The sequence below is a fragment of the Microtus oregoni genome, unplaced genomic scaffold (genome assembly GCF_018167655.1).
Source record: "Microtus oregoni isolate MIOR12 unplaced genomic scaffold, Mior012 000008F_ref0000371, whole genome shotgun sequence".
NCBI classification, from domain to species: domain Eukaryota; kingdom Metazoa; phylum Chordata; class Mammalia; order Rodentia; family Cricetidae; genus Microtus; species Microtus oregoni.
In genome coordinates this window covers 37,348,763-37,364,663 of record NW_024543067.1, presented here as the reverse complement: position 1 = coordinate 37,364,663, position 15,901 = coordinate 37,348,763, and the positions used below count along the sequence as shown (strand labels likewise).

The 15,901-nt window shown below is 50.8% G+C and overlaps 2 protein-coding genes across 3 annotated transcripts in view; one reads left to right on the top strand and one right to left on the bottom strand.

Moving 5' to 3' along the window:
- Positions 1-2,131: 2,131 nt before the first annotated feature.
- On the bottom strand, positions 2,132-9,206 carry Rdh8 (retinol dehydrogenase 8). Its single transcript, XM_041656822.1, has 6 exons — positions 9,104-9,206; positions 5,692-5,853; positions 4,811-4,990; positions 3,790-3,883; positions 2,423-2,606; positions 2,132-2,347 (listed from the first exon to the last, which is right to left on the bottom strand). Exons 1-6 carry the CDS (start codon positions 9,204-9,206, stop codon positions 2,132-2,134), a joined length of 939 nt encoding a protein of 312 aa, XP_041512756.1.
- Positions 9,207-13,781: 4,575 nt separating this feature from the next.
- Positions 13,782-15,901, top strand: part of Col5a3 (collagen type V alpha 3 chain) — a 48,211-nt gene continuing 46,091 nt past the window's right edge. For both annotated transcript variants that reach the window (XM_041657566.1, XM_041657565.1), the window contains exon 1: positions 13,782-13,925. In XM_041657566.1, coding sequence (XP_041513500.1) covers positions 13,838-13,925 — 88 coding nt within the window. In that variant the 5' untranslated portion in view covers positions 13,782-13,837. The remainder of the gene's footprint in view (positions 13,926-15,901) is intronic.

Here is a 15,901-nt window from a genome sequence, read left to right as displayed (position 1 = left end):
CTGACTCATGGTGATACACAGATTAATGGAGATGGGTTAAATTAAGATGTAAGAGTTAGCCAATTAAAAGCTAGAGCTAATGGGCCAAGTAGTGATTTAATTAATACAGTTTCTGTGTGGTTATTTTGGTTCTGGGTGGCCGGGACAAACAAGTGGCTCCCTCCCCCAACAAATTGGCACTCATGTGGCCAACTGAATCCATGTAGGACCTGGGAGGGCTTGAAAAGGAATTCTAGACAGAACACACACAGAGACACACACAGACACACACAGACACACATACACACAGAGTTTAGCACAGCTTCCTGCTGTTTGCTGGCACCGTGCCGCAGCTTCTTTAGGAGAGGCTTTCCTGACTCAGCCACAGCAGAAAAAAAGTGGCAGTTTTAAAGTTAAAAGCATTTGCAAAGAACCGGGCTGGGTTTCCAGCACCCATATCCGTGGCTCAGCTTCCATCTGTAACCCTGTTTCAGGATATCTAGTGCCCTCTTCTGGCCTCCTCAGGCAATGCATGCAATTGGTGCACATGCATGTCTGCATAACTCATACACGGAAAACAAAAAATAAATAAATACGTTTAAAAGTAATAAAGGCTGGTAGAGGGCTGCTCAGTGTTAGAACACAAGATCGGCATGCTGGAATCTCCTGGGAGTGGGGAGAGAGGAGAAAGAAAGATGGAAGGAAGGGCGGGAAGGAGGGAGAGGAAGGGAGGAAGCCATAGCTGCAGTGTCAAGGGAGGGACTCAGGTGACTTTTAGCCTGAATGGCTGCAGGATGGGTTTGTCCTGGCCAAGCTGAGGAGGTCTGGGAGGCTGCTGGAGTGTAGCGGGCCTGTTTCCAGCGTCCTCTGAACTCGGGCCAGTCTCCCTGTTGGGTCAGCAATAGCATCCAGCCAGTGTTTAACACCAGCCTCCCCTTGTGTGTTTGTTTGTATCGTTACCACTCTTAGCGATGAGGATTCTCCCTTCTCTGCAGCTGAGTCTGACTCAGTGTGATTTCAGCAGCATAGGAATGTATGGTGAGTCCAGGGGCCCATGGCCTCAGCCACAGGAAATCCAGAGGGATGCAGAGCTACAGCCTGAATCCCTCCCCCCTCTGCCTCCCACCGAACCCCAAACTACAAGGAATCCTTTTTTGTGAATTTTAAATTACATTCTTTTTCTTTTTTACTTCCGTGTGTGTGTATGCGTGCATGCATGCGTGTGTGTGCATGCGTGTGTGCATGAACACCGCGGTGCATAGGTAGAGGTCAGAGGGCAATTAACAGGAGTTGGTCTCCTTCTACCATGTAGGTCCCCAAAATTGAGCTCAGGTGGTCAGGTTGGGTGTAAGTGCCTTTGCCCTGGGTCACCCCGACAGCCCTATACATACGTATACCATTCAGGGTCTCAGGTGGAAAGTCACAGCACCCTGAAAATGGGTAACGTGGGGAATGATGAAGTCAAGTAGGGATAGTGTGGAGGGGCTCTTGGGGAGATAATGATGTTCAAGTGGAGGTCTTACCTCCACCTTTAAGCCTAACGATCAAGGGGTTGTTCCTGAGTTCCTGGTCCTCCTGTCTCTACACCCCGGAGTGCTGTGATTGTCGGTCTGTACCGCCACACCTGATCACGTGCTGCTGGGAGACCCTGCCTCAGTGTGTGAGGTGGAGAGCAATTGGGAAAGATGACATTACACACGTACACATGTCCTATGCACATACATCCACATACATTCACACACATGTGCACCCCCCCCACACATAAAACAAGGCTTGGGTGGGACAGGTGGCTCAGAGGTTTCAGCTCCCACTACCTAGGCTGGGCAGCTCACACAGACTGTGTACTCCAGCTCCAGGGATCTAATGCCCTTTTCTGGCCTCTGAGGGCACCCCTGGCACATATGCCAGCCTACATATTAACAAAAAAGTTAGCTGGGTGTGGTGTCTTTTATTTCAACACTTGGGAGGCTGAGTCAGCCCGATCTCTGTGAATTTGAGGCCAGCCTGGTCTACATAGTGAGTTCCAGGTCTTCATACTGAGACCTTGTCAACATTTCTTCCCCCATGGGCCTGGGTTAGTGAAAAAGTCAGTGTGTATCATCTAGGGGCACAGCCCTGCTGTCCAGGGTGGAAGGGGTCAGCTTTGCTCTGCTCATCCGGGCCCCACACGTGTTGGGAGGCAGCCACAGGCCAGGCATCGAAGACCAAGGTTGAGAAGGCGAGGCCAGCGGAAAAGGAGCCTGTGGGCGGTTCCCACGTACAAGCTTCCAGAGGGGTCCATGGCCTTCAGCACCGTCAGGGGAAGGTAGCGAGTGTTGGTCTGTCTTCGGAGTGGGGGTCTGGTGGAACCGATGACCTTGGCAATGACCTGTAAGAGGGGACCCTGAGTTCTAGGACTTACAACACCGTCCGACATCCTGGGCCACAGCATCTGTCCACTCACCTTGGCCACATCCCGTGGGCTCTGTCCCACAGAGCGGAAGAGTTCCCTGGAGGCTGGGAGGTACAAGTCCCGGAAGTAGCCCAGGGTGTCAGGGTCAGTGTCCGGAAACTCCGTCGTGGAAATCTGAGCCAGGAGTTTTCCTTCAAAGTCAGTGATGACCGGGCCTGGCTCGACCATTGAGATGCTGGGAGGAGGGCCGGGATATGGATGCCGGGCTTCAGCAAACTCCTTCACTGGCTTTCCCCTCACTCTTTTTCTTCAGGTGTCATTGTTATTGGTATTTTGAGACAGGGTCTCACTGTGTACCCAGGGCTGTCCTAGAACTCACTCTGTAGCTCAGGCTGGCCTTGAAGTCCCAGAGACCTGCCTGTCCCTGCTCCCGAGTGCTGAGACATTGTGCGCCACAAGGTCTGGTCCCCCCTTCGTATTTATTATTACTGCTGTTGTTATTACTTTTCAGCACTGAATGGTCTTTCTCACACCAGGCAAGTGCTCTACTAAGCCGCAGCCCCAGCCCTCTTGGTGTTACTTCATCTTTCTTCATCCCAGTCTCCCTCTCAGCCTGTTTCCCTCACCTTCCTCTCTCTTCCTCCCACTTTGAAAAAAGGTTTTTATCAGCATATATTATTATTATTATTATTTTTCTTTTTCGAGACAGGGTTTCTCTGTGGCTTTGGAGCCTATCCTGGAACTAGCTCTTGTAGACCAGGCTGGTCTCGAACTCACAGAGATCCTCCTGCCTCTGCCTCCCGAGTGCTGGGATTAAAGGCGTGCGCCACCACCACCCGGCCAGCATATATTATTTATGAATAATAGTGAATTTCCATTTTTCCCCTTTCTTTAGGGTTTTTTTTTTTTTTTTTGAGATAAGGTTTCTCTGTGTAACAGCCCTGGCTGTCCTGGAACTAGCTCTTGTAGACCAGGCTGGCCTCGAACTCACAGAAGCCCGTTTGCCTCTGCCTCCTGAGTACTGGTATTAAAGGTGTGCACCACCACGCCTGGCTAATAATGGGTATCTTATGTACATAATGTACTTTGATCATCTTCACCCTGTCTCATCCCCTCCCACTCCCGCTGACCCCTCCCTCTTCCCACCCAGCCCCCTTCTACTTTCATGTTTTTCTCTTTTTTGTGACCCAGTGAGTTCCGTGGGGGTTGCTTATAGAGTGTGGGTGAGGAGCTGTTTACAAGAAATGTCTCTTCCTCCCAAGCCACCATGAACTGTCTACCCGTCCTCAGCGTGGACTGGGCCTCATTAGTGCCAGCTCTATTAACTGCCCCCCCCCCTTCGCTATCTCCCTTTCCCTGTGGCTGCCCCAGTGCCCACCGTCTCCCTTTCCCTGTGGCTGCCCCAGTGCCCAACTCACAAGATATTGAATTGACGCAGCTGGATAGCAAGGCTCTCGAAGAATCCTTCCAGGGCAAACTTGGAGGCTGCGTAGACATCGTTGAACATGACACCTGGAAGGGGAGGAGGGAGAAGGACTCAGGGGTGTGCCAGTGAGAGACTTCGTGGGTCCCAGGGTGATGAGGTCTTTGGAACACAGAGCAAGGGGGATTTGAGTGTTGACTAAGGGGACAGAGTCACGGACGCAAGGAACTGTGCAATAGGCATCAGGGCGAGGTTGTTCTGGATAATGTGTCACCACCTTCCAGCTCTACCTGCTCGCAGGAACCTCCCCTACTTCCCTCTCTATAGCATGGTCCTTTTCCTTAAGGCATCCCCATGGTCCGTGGGCACAGTGACTTGTTAGTGCTTCTCCATTGCAGTGCAGTTAGAGCATGGTTGGGGAAGGAGTCATATCACAGAGTGTGTCAAGAAGAGGAAGGGAGAGAGTCAAGAAGGATTTGAGGAAGCAGAAGATCCCAGGAGCACAGATGGCAAGTAGGTGGCAGACATCACAAATCGATCTCTGTCTTTTCTGCTGAGTCTCTGAATTCCTACACTATATACATCCCTAGGGCATGATGGGGGCTTTCTGTCTTTTGGATTTCAGGGGTTTGACTGGAAGGATGTGTCAGGTATGTCTAGAAGTGGAGTTGATTCTAGCATGTGACTGACTGTGACCATGACTGCCTACTCTGACCCCAGGACAGACAAAGTAAATCAATTCCAGAACATTTCCTTCCTGGGCTTCAGAATCCTTCTCAAGTGGGGCAGTGGTGGCACACGCCCTTAATCCCAGCACTCTGAAGGCAGAGGCAGGTGGATCTCTGTGAGTTTGAGGTCAGCCTGATCTACAGAGTGAGTTCCAGGACTGACTCCATAGCTACTGAGAAACCCTGTCTCGAAACAAACAAGAAAGAAAGAAAGAAAGAAAGAAAGAAAGACAGACAGACAAGTTTGTTTGGACCATGAAATCCTGGATGGGGAGGCCCCAGACTCACCTTGGAGCCCCATAACACTGCTGACCACCACGATGTGGCCTTGTCGCCGCCTCTTCATTCCTGGAAGCACAGCTTTGACCAGACGGACAGCCCCAAAAAAGTTGGTGTTGAACACGTTCTGCATAGCAGCTAGGCTGAGTTCCTCCAGGGGCCCCACAAGGCCTACTCCTGCGTTGTTCACTAATGGGGGTGCACAGAGAGTGTAGCTCGGGTCACCCCCAGGACCTGAGTCCTCAGAACAAGTCTAGGAGGAGACATGTGGAACTAGGTGGTATTAAGCTGTTTGGTTTTTTTGTTTTGTTTTGTTTGTTTGTTTTTGAGACAGGATTTCTCTGTAGCTTTGGAGCCTGTCCTGGAACTAGCTCTTGTAGACCATGCTGGCCTCGAACCCACAGAGATCCGCCTGCTTCTGCCTCCCAAGTGCTGGGATTAAAGGCATGCATCACCACCGCCTGGCTAGCAATTTGGTTTTTATACAGGCCTCTGGGTCTGAGAGAGTGGGTAGATCTACTGGAAACCAAATCTTTGTCATACCATCCATGAGCAATTCCCGTCTGCCCCAAAATTGCACCAAGATGGCCAGACCCACCCGCCTTAGCAGGCTCCATAGGGACATGAGTGGCCGCTTCATCATCCTCCTGTCTCTGAGTGACTCACTGAAGTAATTTTCCCAACCACATATGGTTTTCTCTTTGTGTGAGGATGTCTCTCCCACGGAGGCCCTCCCCCAAAGTCTGGCATCTCTAATGAACAGATTGGTACTCCTGACGCGTGGCCAGCTGGTCTACTCCTTATCCAGGGCTAGAAGCTGTCATCATGCTGGGGGTGAATGCTTGAGTGATAAGTGTTTGTGGGTGACTCCATGACCCTCCAAGCCTCACCCAGCACGTCCACTCGTCCTCCTTCAATGTGGCTCAGACAGTTGGCCACCGAGTTGTCATTGCACACGTCCAGCTGGGCCACGCTGAGTGTCTTCCCGAGTGCCTCTCCAGCAGCTGCCTCCAACGGCTCCTTCTTCCCCAGGTCCCTCATGGTGGCCACCACTGGAGGCAGAGAGCAGAACTGGACACGTGCTGGCCTTCTTTACCCTGTGTGTTTATGTAGGATGTGTGTGTCCGTGTGAGCGTCTGTTCATGTGTCTGTACAGGCACAGGATAATCCTGGGTATCATTCCTTAGAAGACAACTACCCCCTCCCCAAATTAAATGTGTATATGTGTGTATGCGTGTGTGTGTGCGTGTACGCATGGGTGGGCCATCACACATGCATAGACACCAGAGGACAGCTGAGGATCAGTTTTCTCCTTACGCTGTGGGTTCTGGAGAGTGAAGGGAGGCAGATGCTTTTACCTGTGAGCCATCTCGCCATCTCAGTCTCTTCCTGAATTGGAACTCATCAAATAGGCTAGCTGCATTATCCGCTGAGCCACAGGGGCTCCACCTCCTTCTGCCTTTCCAATGCTGAGTCTGGCCTTTTTACCCGGGTGTGGGGATAGAACTCAGGTCTTCACGCGTGTGTGGAAAGCACTTTGTTGCGTGAGCTGTCTCTCAGACCTATTGTTGTTGGATTTATTTTATTTATTGATTGATTTTTGTTTTTAAGACAGGGTTTCTCTGTGTAGTCCTGGCTGTCCTGGAACTCAGAGATCTACCTGCCTCTGCCTCCTGAGTGCAGGGATTAAGGGTGTGAGCCCCAACTGTCAGGCTATCTCTAGGACTTTTGTCCTCTGCCAACTGGGCCAGCCTCAGAGCCTTAGTGTCTCATCTCTAAAATGAGGAGGAAGAGAATGAGTGAGTTCCCCCCTGGGTAGGAGTACATGACAGACTAGACACTTAGAATGATCTTAGGTGGTTAGCACTCCCTGTAGCTGGGCACATGCCTGCCTCCCAACATTCAGAAGGCTGAGTTAGGAGGGTCTTGAGTTCAAGGTCAACATGGACTGCACAGTGAGTTGGTGTTTCCAAAACAACAAAAGACTAGGGATGCAGCTGAGGGTAGTGCAATTGTCTAGCAAGCAACTGGCCCTGTGTTCTGTCTCCAGCATATACACACACACATGTACACACACGCGTGCACACACACACACACAGAGGATGCAACAACAACAAAACAAACTGAACCCTCTTTAGCAATATTATTCTTAAAAAAAAAGTACTCAGCTGGGTGGTGGTGATGCACGCCTTTAACCCCAGCACTCAGCGAGGCAGAGGCAGGTGGATCTCTGTGAGTTCAAGGCCAGCCTGGTCTACAGAGTGAGTTTCAGGACAGCCAGAACTACACAGAGAAATCCTGTCCTCAAGAAACCAGAAAAAAAAAAGTTTTATTTTTGTATATTATTTGTGTGTGTGTGCATAGCTCAAAGGACAATTTTAGTAATTGGTTTTCTTCTTTCACAGTACACGTTCAGTCCCAGGGATTGAACTCAGATCGTTGGCTCTGTGGCAAGCACCTTTTCACCTGCTGAGCCCCGTTGTAGGCCCCTTAGGAGATGTCTACCCATCTACGGGGATGCAGCTTTGCTCACAGGGGAAATTCATGTCTCACACTGTGCCCACCTCTAACCCAGAAGGCTGGGAGAATCAACTCTGCCAACTGGTGTGATGTCCTCACCCTGGCAGATGGCTCTAAAGTGATGATGTCTGCCAGCTTCCTCTCCCACATACTGTGGGCCGGAGGATCCATGGGTGGCCTGCACGGCTCGGTCGTGAACTGCACGGCGCAGTTGTGAACTGCACAGCTGCACTAGTTAAAGGCTCCTTTAAGGCCCCAAGGTCAGGTTTACTGTAAGACGGTAAGAGTTTCATCCTGGGACTGTAATCCGGCTTAGTGGGGACACTGTCCATGACCATCCTTGGTTGCTGAAGCTTGCTTCCTTTGAGATGTCTTCTGGGACAGCTTCTCCCCAACAGCCCCCCCCCAAAGATTTATTTATTTGCTTTATGTGTATGAATATTTTTGTCTATATTGTGCCTGATGGATGCTCTGAAACTGGGGTCCTGGATGGTTGAGAGCCCCATGTCAGTGCTGGGAATAGAACTTGGATACCCTGCAAGAGCAGTCAGTTCTCGCTCTGTACCCTGGCTGGCCTCAGAATCATAGATCCCTGTTTCTGCCTCCTGAGTGCTGGAATTGCAGGCTTGTGCTGCCACCATACCTGGCCCTATTACCACTGGGCATGCAGCAGTCTCTCTCTCTCTCTCTCTCTCTCTCTCTCTCTCTCTCTCTCTGGCAAGCTCTTGTTATGTGGCTTAGTCTGGACTTGAATTTACCACAATCCTCCTGCCTCTGCTCCGGAATGTTAAGATTACAGACCTGCATACCATTCCCAGCCTGCATTCCTTCCTTCCTTCCTTCCTTCCTTCATTCATTCCTTCCTTCTTAAAATCTTATTGCTGCTCTCCTCCCCCCTCTCCTAATGCACATTATCTAGAGTTGAGGGTTTTTGTTTGCACACTTATTTTATTTGGAGACAGGTATCACTAGTGAACTAGGCTGACCCTGAATTCAGAATCCTCCACTCTCAGCTCCTTGAGTAGTAGAATTTCAGGTGTGCCCTGTCATGGGCCTGGTTGGGGGTTGAGTTGTTTTCTTGTTTTGTTTTTTTTTTTTAATTTCTCCTTTCAAGACAGGGTCTCCTGTAAACTCAGGCTAGTCTTAAATTTGCTGTATTGCTGAGGCTGACCTTGAACTCCTGACCCTCCTGTTCACTTCTTGGGTGCTGTGACTACGGGTGGGTTTGTGCTACCACAGCTGGGCATAGAACCCAGGGCTTTGTGCATTCTTGGCAAACACACTACCAATTGGTCTACGTCTTACGCACACACACACACACACACACATATGCACACACATGCACACACACACACACACATGCACACACACACACAGTTTCTTCATAACATTTCCTATCTGTCATCCAATACTCAAGAAATACATGTGAGGGGCTGGGGAGATGGCTCAGAGGTTATGAGCTCTGGTTGCTCTTCCAGAGGACCCGGGTTCAGTTCTCAGCACCCACAGGGTGGCTCATAGCTGTCTCTAACTCCAGTTCCAGGGTATTTAGCACCCTCTCTGGCCTCTGTGGAGCACAGATACACATGCAGGCAAAACACCCATACACATAAAATACAAATAAATAAATCTTAAAGAAAAGACACATATATGAGATGACAGAGTTACATAAGTGAGTGTAAGAGAGGGCTTCCCTCTGTGTCCAGGGTCTTTCCTACACTCAGGAGGGTGGGATAATAGAGATAGTACTAGAAACTGTGACCCTAAGGAGCTAGTACTTACCCTGGTAACGTTGTCTGGGGTCGTGGGCCAGCTGAACAGCGAGTTCAAGGCCAATCCCTGAAGAACAGCCAGAGATGAGCACAGTCCGAGGCTGGGAGGCCATGCTGATCCTCTCAGGAACCTGTGACGTCACCTGCACGGCCCCTCCCCCACCCCACAGGACCTACAGTTTCAGCTAACCTCTCTCTCCTAAGCCCCAGTCGCCGGATCCCCTGCAGAGCCCAGAGGTCCAGGGAGGACCTGGCAGAGGCTGGCCCTGGACAGCAGCTGCAGCCTCTGTCAAACTCAGCAGCTTTAACTCTCATTTAAGCAAATGCTTCCTCTTAAAGGGCCTGTAATTCCAGCACTGGCTTTGGAAACTGAGGCAAGAGGATGGACAATCTGGGATTTTTGCTTATTTACTTGTTTGTTTTTTAATTTTTTTTAAAAAATTTTGTTGTTCAAAACAGGATTTCTGTGTGTAGTCTTACCTGTCCTGGAACTCACTCTGTAGACCAGGCTGGCCTTGAACTCAGAGATTCGCAAGCCTCTGCCTCCTGAGTGCTAGCATTAAAGGTGTGTGCCACCACTGCCCGGCGAAAGGAAATTTCTTAAGACATAGAGTATAGACTGGTTGTTTTCTTTTCCTTCCTTCCTTCCTTCCTTCCTTCCTTCCTTCCTTCCTTTTTCCCCTCCCTCCCTCCCTTTCTTCCTTCCTCCTTCCTTCTTTTTCTTTTTCTTTGAGACAGGGTCTATGTAGCCCTGGTTGTCCTGGAATTGATATTAGACTGGTCCCAAACTCTCAGAGATCCACCAGCCTCTGTCTCCTGTGTCCTGGGATTAAAGGTGTGCGCCTTTAATCACTATGTTCAATGGTTGTTTTCCTTTAGGCTGGGTGGTTTAATCCAAACCTGTCTCAACTACAAATGCTTATGTACGTACATACAAACATACATACATAAATGGAGAATCAGCTCAAGGCCCAGCCTTAATAGTGCACACACACTCATTTATTTTATTATTTATTTTATTTTATTTTTCCATTCAAAAATTTACACTTCCTCCCCTCCTCCCATTCCCCTCCTGCTCCCTCACTCACCCTCCTCCCTCCCCCTCCCTCCTTAAGAGAGGGCAGGGAACCCTGCACTGTGGAAAGTCCAAGGCCCTACCCCCTACATCCAGGCCTAGGAAGCTTTGCATCCAAATAGACAAATAGACTAGGGTCCCAAAAAAGCCAGAACATGCAGTAGAAACAAGTCCCAGTGCCTTTATCAATGGCTTCTCAGTCAGCCTCCATTGTCAGCCACGTTCAGAGAGTCCGGTTTGATTGCATGCTCATTCAGTCCCAGTCCAGCTGGATTTGATGAGCTCCCATTAGAACAGGCACACTGCCTCAGCGGGTGGACCAACCCCTCGCGGTCCAGATTTCCTTGCTTATCTTCTCTTTCCTTCTGCTCTTCAACTGGACCTTGGGGGCTCAGTCCGTTGCTCTGATGAGGGTCTCTGTCTCTATCTCCGTCTGTGGCTGGATGAAGATTCTATGGTGATATTTGAGATAATCATCAGTGTGATAGTGGGGCAAGGCCAGTTCAGGCACCCTCTGTTCTGCTGCCCAGGGACCTAGCTGTGTACAACCCCGTGGACACCTGGGAACCCCTCTAGAGCCAAGTCTCTTGCCAACCCTAAAATGGCTCCCTTAATGTAGATATCTTCTTCCCTGCTCCTATATCCGCCCTTCCTCCATCTCCACCCGCCCACTCCTCCAAACTCTCTTCAGTCTTTCCTTTCTCCCTTCTCTCTCCCCCCTCCCCTTCCCCCAACACCACCCTCATCCCTACCCCCACTCCCATGATCCCAACTTTTGCCCAGAAATCTTCTTTGCTTCCAATTTCCAGGAGGATCTACATATGTTTTTCTTTGGGTTCACCTTGTTATTTGGCTTCTCTAGGCTTGTGAACTATAGGCTCAATGGCCTTTGTTTATGGCTAGAGTCCACTAATGGGTGAGTACATACCATATTCATTTATTTGGGTCTGGGTTACCTCACTCAGGATAGTGTTCTCTATTTCCATTCATTTGCATGCAAAATTCAAAATGTCACTATTTTTTACCGCTGAGTAGTACTCTAATGCACACACTCATTCTTCAGTCACCACACCTGGTCATTTTTCTTTTTAAAAACATTTATCTATTTGTGAGTGTGAGTGCCCACATGCCATGGCAGGCACTTGGAGGTCAGTGGGCAGGTGTGGGGACGTTCTTCCTCTACCTTGTGAGTTCCTGACAACAAGCATCTTCTCCCTGTGGCCCTCTCACCAGCCCCCCAACTTTTTGTGGTTTTGGAGACATGGTCCCCCTCTGTAGCCCAGGTGATTTGAAGTTGAGACTCTCAGCCTCTCAGGTGCTAGGATCACAGTTCATACCCTTGCGGCTTGGCTTATAAGTGAGTCTAGAAGCTTTCTTATGGTGTGTCAGTGAGCTTACAGAGAGAGTGACTGCTCTCTCTCTCTCACTATCGCTGCACAGCAAAGGTCTAGTTGCTGGGGAAGAGAAAGAGAGTTCCCGGAAGTCTTCACTGACAGGAGTCAGTCAGTGCAAGTGCAGACACAACTTGTGCACAAGGCCTGGCTTTTGTCCCAGCATCTCCTCCCAGTTGGATGTCAAGAAGTGAGACAAGGGGTAGCCGGGTGTCTCAGTGGATAAAGGTTTCTGCTGCTAAGCCCAGTGGCCTGAGTTCAATTCCAGAGACTTGCATGGTAGAAGAAGGGACAACTGACTCCCCCAAACTGTCTTTTAACTATCCTGGAGAGTTGTGACATAGAACGTGCATGCACGTGCACACATGAAGAATAAATAAATGCTGAAAAAAGATAGACTACCGGAAGAACTTCCTAGCAAGGTGGCCAGGGCTAGGGACTTGTGATGACCTTTTATTTGGAAAAGGCTGGCTCTAGGGAGAGGAGATTCTCTCTTCTCCCTCTACAGTAGGGAACCCCATCTCTTCCAGCCACACAGAGCCCCACCCCCTCTCCCCAGGGACAGAGACTCTTTGTCTGAGGAACCCAGGCTGGGAGTGAGCTCTCGGGTCTGGCACCTCCCAGTTCCCTGTGAGTGGCACTTGGAAACAGGCTCATCTCTTAGGTTTTTCCCTGGGCGAATTCCCCTGACTCCTGCCTGTCTGAGCCAGTCAGCTGAGAGCAGAATGGGGTTGGGCACCCTGGGAAGTCTCATTTGATGAAGGTTTAGAATTGGGGTGGGTGTCTCCCTTGAATGATCTCAGGGTGAGGCAGAAGGAATGGAGGGATGGAAGCCAATTTCTTTCTTTGGGGATTAAAAGCTTGTGGGACAGCCTGGGGTGGGGCTCAGTGGCAGACTGTTCATATAGTAATAAGAAGCACTGGGTTCCATCCCCACTCCATAAAGCGGAAAGAAAAATAGAGTTTGAGGGGGAGAGATGGCTCAGTGTTTGCTGTATAAGCGTGAGGACCTGAATCCAAGGACCTGAGTTCAGATCCCCAGCACCCATAGAAAAACCGAAGTGCATCAGCCCATGCCTGGAATGCAATCCCTGTGGAGGAAGAGACAGAGGACCCACGGGGGTCAGTGGCCAGCCTAGCCTAGCCAAACTGGAGAAGTCCAGGTTTGATGAGAGACTTTGCCACAAAAGGTAAAGATGGAAGATGCCAGAGAAAGACGGCCAGCGTCTGTCCGATCTCCAAATACTGTGTATACGTGTGCACACCCCCACCCCATGCACACACAAACACATGGATGTACACGGAAGTTGGATGGAAGACTAGACGTGTTTGGAATCCACGGTGAGAGTTTAAGGATGGTACCAGGCATCCAATTCCAAATTCCAAGGTGCATGTGGACTAGTGGAGGGGTAGAGAGTAGCTAGGACAGTTTGGGGATCTGAGGTGAGGATTATGGAAGAACTGGGGTCCCGAAGAGCAGGCTTTGGGGTGATGCTGGGAGCTCCTCCTTCCTTTGCGGGCCTTGAGACAGAAAGAGTTAGGTATCTGATTCCATGTCTGAGGGGAGGCTGAAGGCTTGCTTTTATTTATATATTTTCTGAGGCAGCTCTGGCTGTCTTGGTACTCACTCTGTAGACCAGGCTGACCCCGAACTCACAGAACTCCACCTGCCTTCTACCTCCCAAGTGCTGGGATTGAATGTGTGCGCCACTACGTCTTTAGTTTAGGTGCTTTAATTTTTTGTGTCCAGGGTGGAGAGTGTGGAAGTCAGAGGACAGCTCTTGAGAGTCAGTTCTCTCCGTTATGTGGATTCCCGGACAGAGATCCTTAGTCTTAGTGGCAAGTGCTGCTCCCTACTGAGCTAACTCGCTAGCTCTGTGGTTGAAGGTTTGATCGCGCTGAAATAGCCTTTGAGAGAACTAGGCAAAGAGCCCGCCAAAAGCGAAGATTTAGCATTACTCTGGGACTCCCCCGCCCCCACTCCGGGAGTCTAGGGCTGGTGGGCGTGACCCATCTTCCAAGTAGTGGAGTCCGGCAAGAAGAGCCACAGATCTCAGCCAGCCAATCAGCGTGTGGCGCCCACTTCGCAAACTTTTTCCGTGCGGCTGTGGGTCTCCCCCGCCTGCTGCCCAGGCCCCGCCCGGCCAGGGCGCGGCCAGGGCGGGGTCTCAGGCAAGTCTTCTGCAGATCCTCACAGCCTCGGGGTGCCCAGAGTGGCTGCTCCTCCGCAGCCCAGTCCACTTCCCCCTTGGCCTAGGCGCACTGGGGCCCCGCTGGGATGAGAGACAGCCGGAGACTGAACCAGCTTCGGGCCGGCCTCTGCCTGCTCCTGGCCTCCCTGCAGCTCGTGTCCTGGACGCTGGCTGGTGAGGCGGGACGAAGGGCTGGAATGGCATTTGGGGGTGCAAGGGAGACCCCAAGACGTGTGTGCAAGGGAGAGATCATTCGTAACGGGTGCCATGGTGATATGGAGACCCTAGGGTCTAGTTCTAGTTGGTGTGTGTTATGTGACACTGGGGAGGGGGCTGTTGCCAGGAAACGTGTGTCTGTGTTTACGAGCTGGCATGTGAAGATGAATGCTGCGGGCGTGGTGCAATCCCAACACTCCAGAGGAAAAGTCAGATGGATTGCTGGTTCAAGACTAGTCTGGGCTACCTGAATTCAAGGGCATCTTTGGCTGCAGAAGCAGACCCAGTCTCTAAAGAGGAACGGGGTGGGTCGGTGGAGCATAGGGCTGTAGCTCAGTTGGTAGACAGCTTTTCTAGCATGTACTAAGTTCTGGGGTCCATCCTCGGTACCAATAAAATCCTGCATAATGGTACATATGTACCCCAGGACTAGGAAGTTGAGGCTATATGAGGTCGAGCTATATGAGAGCTTGCCTTAAAAAAAAACAAAAAAAAACCTGTAGTTTTACAGAGGTTTGTGTGCAGTTGGGGGTGAGGGTTGACTGGGATTGTGTAAATGTGGGTGACAGGGCAGTCCCTGGGAGAGTGTGCAGTCAGATGTGAGAGTTCAGCGTGGCCCTGGCGCTGTAACCGTCCCGTCCCCGTCCTCCCCCACCCCCCGGTCTGTTACATGAAATAGGGTCTCATGTAGCCAGGCTGTAGCCTTGAACTTCCAATCCTTCTGCCTCTATCCTCCAGATGCTGGATGCCAGGTTATGCAGTGCTGGGGATGGACTCCAGGGCCACCAGCATGCTAGGGAAGCACTGTCTCTACCAAGTTTCACCCCTAAACCATGGGGATGAATTTTAGAGCAATCGTGTATGTTACCGATGTGTTTATTTGTCTTTGGTTGGCTGTCGTTGGGATTTGGGGGTTTATATGATTGCATGTGGGAACATGAGTGACTGATTCTGAGGCTGGCATATCAGGAACTCTATTTAAAATTATCTTTATCTATCTATCTATCTATCTATCTATCTATCTATCTATCTATCTATCTATCTATCTATCTATCATCTATCTCTGTGTGTGTATGTGTGTATGTACACTTGTGCCACAGAGTGTGTGTAGCTGAGATGATACTTTCAAGGGTCAGGTCTCCTTCCACCGTGTGGGTCCCTGGTATTGAACTCAGGTCATTAGGCTTGGCGGCAAGCACCCCACCTCAGCCATCTCTCTGACCCTTTTGCAGGTCTTTGCCCGAAATTGGTTCCCCTCCCCCACATCCCCTCCCCCACCCTTCTCCCTAGAGCCACAACATCAGCACCATGGACAGGGCCCTCGGGAGGGCGGCAGCGAGGGGCGAGGCGGGTGCGGCGAGGGACGAAGTGGGGCTGAGTGCCTGCGGGGGTGGTCAAGTGGAAGTTGCATCGCACCCCAGCTGCAAGATCCTGGGGTGATTTTTGCTGAAGAATTTCTCAGGGTCCCCAAGAGGGTCCCCAGGGCTAAGGGACGGGTGAGTCATCGCTGACGCATGCCCAGCTGTGAGCATCTGGCCTGGAGCCCCAACCACGCCTCTTAGGGTTCTGCGTGTGGCAATGGTCAGAGGACACGATGATTCTCCAAGTGATGGATGACCAGGGCTTCTATGATCTAGATCATCTTGCAGAAGTAAAGGAGGATGCATTCTGTCCCTCCGGCATACACCGACCCCACGTTCCTAATTTCTGCTCAGTATTAGGAGGTTCCTGCCCACGTGGAGAACCTCGTGCTGGCCTATGCCCCATTCTCACGCTCTCACAACCTCGGGGTCATGTGACCTCAGAATACAAGACCCCTTGGGACTCCAGGAATGTGCATCGCAGGCCACACCCAGGCAACCCCATCTGCCACCCGGACAGAAGATCACTCCTGTGTTTTCAGATTCTCACACATGCTTCCCCACGGTCCACAG